This window comes from Bos mutus, chromosome 4, assembly GCF_027580195.1.
Source record: "Bos mutus isolate GX-2022 chromosome 4, NWIPB_WYAK_1.1, whole genome shotgun sequence".
NCBI classification, from domain to species: Eukaryota; Metazoa; Chordata; class Mammalia; order Artiodactyla; family Bovidae; genus Bos; species Bos mutus.
This window is the reverse complement of record NC_091620.1, coordinates 108,085,636-108,094,659: the sequence shown is the minus strand read 5'-3', so window position 1 is coordinate 108,094,659 and position 9,024 is coordinate 108,085,636. Positions and strand designations below refer to the sequence as shown.

General features: G+C 38.6%; 1 protein-coding gene across 2 annotated transcripts in view; it reads right to left on the bottom strand.

Moving 5' to 3' along the window:
• Positions 1-3,386: 3,386 nt before the first annotated feature.
• SAMD9 (sterile alpha motif domain containing 9) overlaps positions 3,387-9,024 on the bottom strand; it is a 36,371-nt gene continuing 30,733 nt past the window's right edge. For both annotated transcript variants that reach the window (XM_070369848.1, XM_005902805.3), the window contains one exon: positions 3,387-8,321. In XM_070369848.1, the coding sequence (XP_070225949.1) occupies positions 3,568-8,313 (4,746 nt within the window). In that variant the 5' untranslated portion in view covers positions 8,314-8,321 and the 3' untranslated portion in view covers positions 3,387-3,567. The remainder of the gene's footprint in view (positions 8,322-9,024) is intronic.

The following is a 9,024-nucleotide window of genomic DNA, read 5'->3' as shown; positions in this document are numbered from 1 at the left end:
TTTTAATTTGCAAAAAAGAAAAACAGACACACATTTATTACTCTGCTGTTCCTTGGCGAAGTGGCCTGGATGCTGATGATGATTATAATTATTATTATTATTTTGAGCAAGATAAGAAAGTGATCATGATCTTCTTGAGTTATAATGAAGGCCAATAATGAAGGTTGCTCAGTTGTGTCCGACTCTTTGCGACCCCATGGACTGTAGCCTACCAGGCTCCTCTGTCCATGGGATTTTCCAGGCAAGAATACTGGAATGGGTTGTCATTTCCTTCTCCAGGAGATTTTCCTGGCCCAGGGATTGAACCCGGGTCTCCCACAGTGTAGGCAAACACTTTACCATCTGAGCCACCAGGGAAGTCCCTCTTGAATTATACTATCATCTAAATTCCAAAGCTCTCACAAAATTGAGCACACAGAGCCTGTACTTGCATACTAGGAAAATGAAACATATTGCTGCTGGAAGCCACAGGCCAGGTCAAAAATAAATGTTTTATATCACATGGTAAAATAAAAGAGGGATTCTACCCCAAGACCACCTTGATAAAGACCCACAGTTATTGCAGCTGCAAGGGAGAGTCCAGTCAAGGCAGCTCAGAATAAACAGCAGCCTAAAAAGCAAATGTGTTAGCACATTATTTCAAACCCCGCCCCACCTCATAGCCATCTGCTCGCCAGAGATGGTCTAGAATTTCTTGAAAGGGAGAGATACACTAGCAGGGCTGCCGGTCCCCCTCCCCTACAGATCCCCAAAAAGGGAGGGGCAGCGGCATGGGCCAGACTGGGACTCTGGCCTTCTTAGGATGAACAAGGCATACAGACAGAGTCCTCAAATAATGCATAATTAGATTTATCTGTGGAAAATGGATTTTGTGAGATAAAATTGTTCTTACATTTTAACTTTGGCCCTAAAATGACAGAACTCAGATACCAAAGTTAGATGATACACCAAGATGTGTATTTTCAAGGTAAATGTCCAAGAACCAATTAGACAACTGACCTACAATAAAGATATAAAGAGTTGATAGCATGGAGCAGGGCTTGGCAACATTTTCCTGTAAAGAGCCAGATGGCTGTGCAAATATTTTAGGTTTGTGGGCTATATGGTCTCTGTTGCAACTATTCAACTCTGTTGCAACACAAAAGCAGCCAAAGCCAGTATTTAAACAAGTGAATGTGGCTGTGTTCCAATAAAACTTTATTTAAAAGTAAAAGACAGGCTGGATTCAGCCCACGAGCTGTAGTTTGTCCACTGCTGGCATTGAGGAAGAGAGGGTTTATGAAGAGGTTCTTTTGGTGACAATTCTCCCAAGCACCATGAGAATCTCATCCTGAGCCTGGGAGGTGGGGAGGAGGCTTCAGGAGGACTATGTGGAGTGCTTGATGCATCCCTTGACTGTATGGGGCATGTTGTTCTCAAGACTGGACATTAGATGCACTCTATACCATCGGTAGAACAAACATCCATAAGTACTTCTCACGTACCTGCCTAAGCTGGTCTGAGTTCAAAAGGATCACCTGGGAAGGTAAGAGGACTCCAACCGAGACTATTTCTCTTAGAGCAGAACAAAACCTGGAACAGTATGGGAAGTGGCCCCAGAGAAATTATTGTGACTTGACATTCTCATCTCTAAATTGAGACTGAAACAGAGGACGATTTTATGCCAAGAGTGAGCCAATAAGTTATGAAGCTGAAATTTCATGCAGTGGCAAAGGAAAAAACCTCCTCCAGTGGGGAAAAAAAAATTGAATGGGATTGTTGAGGCAAAAACAGACAGCATTTCTTATTTGTTTTACAAATATTTTATAACAGAAAACTTCAAAAGCACAGTCCAAAGAGAAGAGCAGAGTCTGATGACCTCTCAGGCCCTCATAATACAGCACTTGTTAACTCTGGTTCAATCTTGTTGCAGCTATAATGCCCATCTACTCTCTTTAATCCATCTCCGTATCCCATACACAGAATTACTTAGAAAAACATCCAATGTCTGTATTTCCTTTAAATTGAAATTAAGATCCAGAGGTTTGATTTGATTCAGGTCCATTTATTTGGTGAGACTGTCTCCGGGTTACAGTGAGCACTCCTATAGCGCTTCCAGGACAGTAATGTCTGCTTCTCTCTCAGCAATGTTAATATTGATCAGAATTTAGGACAGTTTGACTCATCTATTATAGTTCTTTATCAGCTTTTAAAAAAAATCAGTTTTAGCAACCATTGATGATTTCCCAGAGCCATAATTCTATTAGGGAAAATGACATTTTGAGTACCTCTCATTGGTTGTGCATTGGTTATATGTATACTTGCTAGAACAATGGGATCCCCTGGATTGGAGACTCATTAGTCTTTTCACAAGAGTCCTTTTTATTCCTTAGCTTTGGAATTTTGCTGTATTTTTGTTTGTTTGGAGGCCTATGAGCTTCTTAGCTATAGAAACAAAATTCACTTCTGCTCAATTGTCACCTACTTCATGAAAAGGAAGCCTGCTTCTCTAATCTACTTTGGTAAGATCTGCATACTTCTATAGGTATAACCTTCAGAGAACTGGTTGGTCCTCTGCTTTGAAAGATCCTTCAGTGCCAAGTACAGAGTACCTTCCCAGTCTGCCCGGTAAGATTACATGTTGTTGTTGAGAGGTTTTCACCTTTTTTGTGAAATGGTTTTGCAGATAATGTAATGTCTTGGTACCATAACCACTGTCTTTTGATTCTGAAAAATTTTCACATTTGAGAAGAAAGTAGACAATCTTCCTCAATCCGTGCCTTGGTTGTTAATTGAGGGAATGGTGGGTTTCTGTGCATCTGAATGAGTGCATTCACTGCTTCTCATTCCTTCCGTGTTGTTGAGTCATTAAGTCGTGTCCTGCTCTTCTGTGACCCCATGGGATGTAGCCCGCCAGGTTCCTCTGTCCATGGGATTTCCCAGGCAAGAATATTGGGGTGGGTTGCTGTTTCTTTCTCCAGGGGATCTTCCTGACCCAGGGATTGAATGCGTGTCTCTTGTGTCCCTTGCTTGGCAGGCAGATTCTATACCACTGAGCCATCTGGGAAGCCCAATTCCATCCGGCTCCTTCTTATTCTGCCCTCAGTGGTGGTGTCCAAACCACGGAAGATATTTGATAGTTTTCACATCTCTTTTTCATCACAATCTATGTGGGACTTACAACATGCTTACGAGGAAATATAAGTACTGTATGCACAGGGCCAAAAAACTAGAGGCTGTATCTATAAATTTGCCAACTTAAAGTATGGTGGGAGGAGAGGGTAGGACAAACAGAGAGTAGCAATGACATATATACAGTATCATGTGTGAAACAGGAGACTGGGGGAAACTGCTGTATAATAGAGGGAGTCCAGTTTGGTGCTCTGCGATGACCAAATGGATAAAATGGGTGGGGGCGGGGAAGAGGGAGACTGAAAAGGGAAGGGATAATTATGACTGATTCACAGAAGAGACCACCACAACACTGCAAAGCAATTATCCGCCAATAAAAAAAAATAAGTATACATCTTGGGTCTAAAAAATTAAGTGGTATTTTGTCCATATTCCTGGAGGGAGAAGGCCAAACTCTTAAATAATCTCAATGTCGTAAGCAAGTGGGCCTCCAATGGAAAATCCCAGGTAAAAAGACACTTTTTCTATGCTTCTACCACTTCTGAGTTGACCCAGAAAAGCAGGTGTGATGGGTATTGTGATTTTTTCATTGATTCCATATTCTATGTGTAAACAATTATTTCCAACTCGTCCCTTTAACCGAAGCAAAAGCTTTTGGACTTTTTTCTCCTTCCATACATCTCCACTCTGCCACAAGAAATTAATATCAGCTGTCTTTTCAAAACATTGATCAATTTTTCCTTTGTGAACAAGTCTGTTCATATTGTTACCTTTCCCAAGAAAGAAATAGGCAATTGGTTGCTTTGTACGATACATATGCTTATATTGTCCCCGAAAAGAATTTTCCAGTGACGAAGCATACTTTTCCATTAGTCTAGAATCTTGATCTAGTTGTTGGTTTTCCGGCCAGAATAAGAGGGAAGCTAGGAAATAAGGTTCTGGATACCGATACGACATTCCTGTTTGTTGTAAGAGTTCTCGAAGCTGATCTTTCAGTTTTTTAATTGGCTTCACTATTTTGGAGGTCGGTTTAATACAGTAGAGAATGATGTTGGCCAGGATGAAATTTTGCTTTTCCTTTATCAGGATTTTGACAGTGCATTGTTCAAAGAGAAAAGTATATTTGTCCATTATATCTTCCATGGTGTGTACAGCATCTTCTTGAGCTTTGATAAGATATTCCAAGAGTCCAGAAAACTTGTCTGCTTTTAAAACTTCCAGGCTTCTCCGATACAGCTCTACCTGAAGCGGTACACTAAGCTTTGAACCAAAATCTTTGTTCTGTAATTCTTCTGAGGGGCCGAATATATCTGCATACTTCTTAAAATACCCAGCCACCTTTCTCCGAGTTTTGGCCTCTTCATTTTGTTTAATGTTGTTCCTAGGTTTTAGAAGGACAAAGTATTCATCAAAAAAATCAAAGGACTTTTTCAAAGAAAATTTCAAATTGGTTAGGTAAGAAATAAAGTTCTTGAGGACTAATTTAAATTCATTGTTTGCTTCTCCAGGAATATCTTTACTTCCTGATATAAAATTGATCATATCTCTTTTAGACAGTTCATTTTTATTGTCAAAAAAAGGAATGAACTGGAGAATCTGGATTGTGTAGAGCCCAACTTCTATCTCCCCTAGATAGCCAGCTGTATTGTAAGTATCATACCGCCTTTTTGACTTCTGATAAAATCTTTCCTTACCTTCATACTCTCTATCCTCACTTTGCTGTTGAGATTCCTTGAATGCATTTGAGGCCTGTACTGCTAAATCCAAAAGGTCAGATAGCTCCCCAACAGAAATGCTCCTGTTTCTTTCATTATCGTCCATCCACCATCTTATTTTACTTTTGAAGACTTGACCCAGTGTATCTGAGATATACGAATTGTCAGGTTCTATCTTTTTTGCTTGATTTGCCCAGTGTAGAGCACTGTCAAAGTCCTTCTCTTTAATGTAGAAATGTCTTGTCAAGGCTTGGCAAATGAATGCATTTGGGTTGAACCGACGAATACCTCCACGTAATACATTTTTAACTGCCACGTTCCCTTCTTCTTTATGTAATGCTTCAATGAACGGGGAGAACAAAGTTCCCATTTCACCTTCATTTTCATTGCGCTGTCTTGTCAGCAGCAGTGTTTGCACATCTTCTAAAAATTTGCTTCTTCCTATTCCAGTATCATAGAACAAATTTTCTGTTAGCATGTCCAGCGTAATTTGACTCTTATCCAAGTCATAGCTTATCTTCAATTCTTCCAGTGAACGAATGGCAATCAAAGGGTGAATAATGCGTACTCCACAGTAGTTCCCACATTCTACCACCTCTGTTTTTATTAGAATTGTAGAGTAGGTGCCCATTTTGTCTTCAAATTTTTCTGTTCCCCAGAAAGCTTTCTTGCTTGTGATTCCTAGGAACTTTTCACACTGTGATAGTGAAATGGTGGTATCTGGCACATATGAGTTAAGAAGGGCCAGAAAGGAAAAAAGCTTTGCTTCCTTGGTGGAAATATTTTGTTCTTTCAGGATATTCCTGACCACATCTTCTATGTACTTTTTATTAAAGTTGGTTTTCATAATCATGAAGGAATAAAAATCTTGAAAGTTTTTATGTTGGTCTTCAATTTCTTTCAATTTAAGCTCAAAAGCTCTCTGTTCTTTGGGAGACAGTTGTTGTATTAGGGCAATACTGTCTGAGATCTTTGCACTTTTTTCAGGATTCTGTGATCTCCTGCAATTTAGAATGATCACTAGAGGTTTCTCATATCGAATATACCTATTAGCTACAGCTGTATGAATAGAAGCTTGCAGAAGATAGACATTATCCTGTTCTTCAAAATCATCAACAAGCAGTAATATAGGTAAGTATTCCTGATTATTTGTTGTCCCATAGGTTATTAAATTAGTCACTTGTTCTCCAATTTCAGAAAAATCCACTGTCTTGTTTTTTAGCACAGCACATCTGAATTTCTTCCTTAGTTCCCAGAGAATATGCATAGCCAACGTAGTCCCACCACAGCCTGGATGATGATACAGATGAATAATTTTGACACATGTCGACTTAGAAGAATCTGCCCCTCTTTGAATCATTTCTTCAAGTTTTTCATATTTATCCCTTTTCACAAAAGGGGAAGAATAGTTTTCAGAAGAAAAGTAGAAATTCCACCATGTTACTTTGCCTCCTCGATAAAAATCTTCCTCTTTCAATGCTTTGAATTCAAGTAATTTTTTTTTGTCCTTCTCTAATATTGTATCTTCACATTCATTTTCACAGAGAATTTCCAGAGCAGTCATGATATCTTCTTCTTTTTTCAGAAGGACAGTAGATGAACCGATAGATGGTAAAAATCTCTTGGAAGACTGAGTCACAGATTTTAGCTTAAGAATAGTTCCATTTATCTCTTCAAGACTTAAAGAAGAAACACATTGGTTTGATAATTCATCTTGCTGTGTTGTTAATCTTGCTTCAAGTAGATCTTTCCATCCCTGACATATGCGTGAATCTACACAAATACACAATATATTTTCCATTCCTTTGAGATCTTGGTAGAAAGCACAGAAAGTCTCAATGAGGGGGTCTCTTGGGTCATCAACGGAGGAGAGTAATAGAAATACCACCAAAAACTTCCCTCTTGGCATTATGTCTTCTTGGGTAAGAAATGAAATCAGTTTCCTGACTTCAGATGCTTTTTCTCTTTGCCAGGAACTTGCATCTAAGGGTTTATACTCTTCACTGTCAAGATCTAACCGGCCATTGCAGAAAATCCAGCTGAGTTGTTGATAAAGATTCAGACTAGTAATCTTCTCAGTTGTGGTTTTCCCCTCCACATACAAACTTGGGAAGTGAAGATTTACTACTCGGGTTTCTTTGTATGCTTTGACCACACCCTTGCTCACAGATTCAGGATCAAACTCCAACACAGCAAACCATTTAATTTCCTTTAGGAAATCTAAGTGTTTGATTTGTGTAGGGTGGCATTTATTTATTACAAGAATGTACCAGTCGTAGTATGAATTATCTAACAAATCCTGATTTCCTGTCAACAATTTAACAAGCTTTGGCCCCTCGCTCTCTTTTTTATTTGTTTTCACTCTGCATTTCTCTTCTGCCTCTTTCCTAGATTCTGCAAGTCTTTTCAAATCTAATTTAAATGCTTTGAAATCCATATTACTTTTCATGATGTCCTTAGAACTGGCCCCATCTCGCACAAAGACTGAGAAGTTTGGACTTTGTTTCCATATTGTGTTGCTGCAATTTTGCATTTTAATCTGGAAATAATCAACTTCACATTCAGAATATTTTGGAACAACATCCACTTCAATAACAAATCTGTCAGATAGAGTACTGTTTGGCAGTAAAACTTCTACAAATCTTGGCTCTCGAATGCAGTTCTTTGCTTTTTGGACCTGATGGTCTTCAAAATATTGGTGGATCATCAGATTGAAGTGGTCAATGAGGGCTTCCTTGGTGATGGTGGTAAATTCCACGCCAACAATTGTTCCATGAGGTTTGTCCTTGACTCCAAAATGAATGGTGCCATTGGTACGTGAGTTCATACAAGCAGAAGCAAATCGGAACACCTCATTGCTAAATTTCATTTTAGCATCCTCTTCCGTGCCTGTTTCTGTGTTTGTGAAGGCTTTGAATTCATGTATTGGATCAATGAGATTGAGTGGTCCTGTTTCAGGCTGTAGTTTAAAATTCAATTTGTAACGATATGGATCACTGAATTCATCAAAAGGGTATGCCATGCATGTCGGTTCTGTGGATGGCTGCTTTTTCTTTGTGTCATCTATTTCATCTTCCATGAACTCATTTTTCAGTGACTTAGAACCTTTAGTAACTGTACTCACCGTAGAGTCATTAACCTTATCTGATTTCTTTTTATTCTTTTGTTTTGAAGTCCCTCCATCTTTCTGCTGTGTTTTAGGAACACTTTTACTGCCTTTTCCGCTCTTACATGTCTGGAAAGGATCTCCAGAGGATGTCTCCAGCAACTCTTTGAAGAGCTGTTCTATTTGGATAGCTGGTCCAAATGTTATGCCCATAGCAACAAGGTGATCTTTAGTTAAGTACTTCAAGATTGCACCACTCACATCTTGTGCAGTCAAAATTGCTCTGTGTTTTTGTTCAATTTTATGACTTTCTAACCACTGATTTACATCCTCTTTTGTCCAGTCATCTGTATTTTCTGGTAAGTTAAGTTGTGCTGCCATTCTGATACCTATGTATAGAAAAAGAAAAATTATTTAGTATTTTATAAAGAAATTTAAAAAATAATCAGTTTTTCAATTGACAATATGTGTGTGTCCTAGAAAATTGAAAATGGTGCAAAAGGATATACATGCCCTCTAATGACCCTATTGAGAGGAAATTACCATTATCAGTTTCTTCTATATCCTTCCAGAGAAATACTACCAAATAGAAATGCGTGAGCACTTTTTTCCATTCAAATGGCAACATACCCACAATTGTCTTTGCCTTGCCTTATTCATTAACTGCATCTTGGGGATACATATATACATACACACACATATATGTGTGTGTGTGTGTATATATATATATATAGAGAGAGAGAGAGAGAGAAGTTTCATCCTCCTTAATGGTTATTTTCTATAATGCATGTTAGCTCTATTGTTTATAAATATTCAATTCTGCTGTAGGAAATAAGAGAAACAAAAAAGGCTATATAAAACTAAAGAGAGATGGACATGTAAAATGAGAAGTATTTATGAAGCAAGGTATAGAAGCAAGTAGTTTGTGAAACATGTTATAATAGACATAGATAAAGTAAATAGAGCTGCTGCTGCTGCTAAGTTGCTTTAGGCATGTCCGACTCTGTCCGACCCACAGACGGCAGCCCATGTGAGTGTTAAACATAGTTAGGAAGAGACTGAAGGGCCAAATAGGTATTAAATATTCATGAA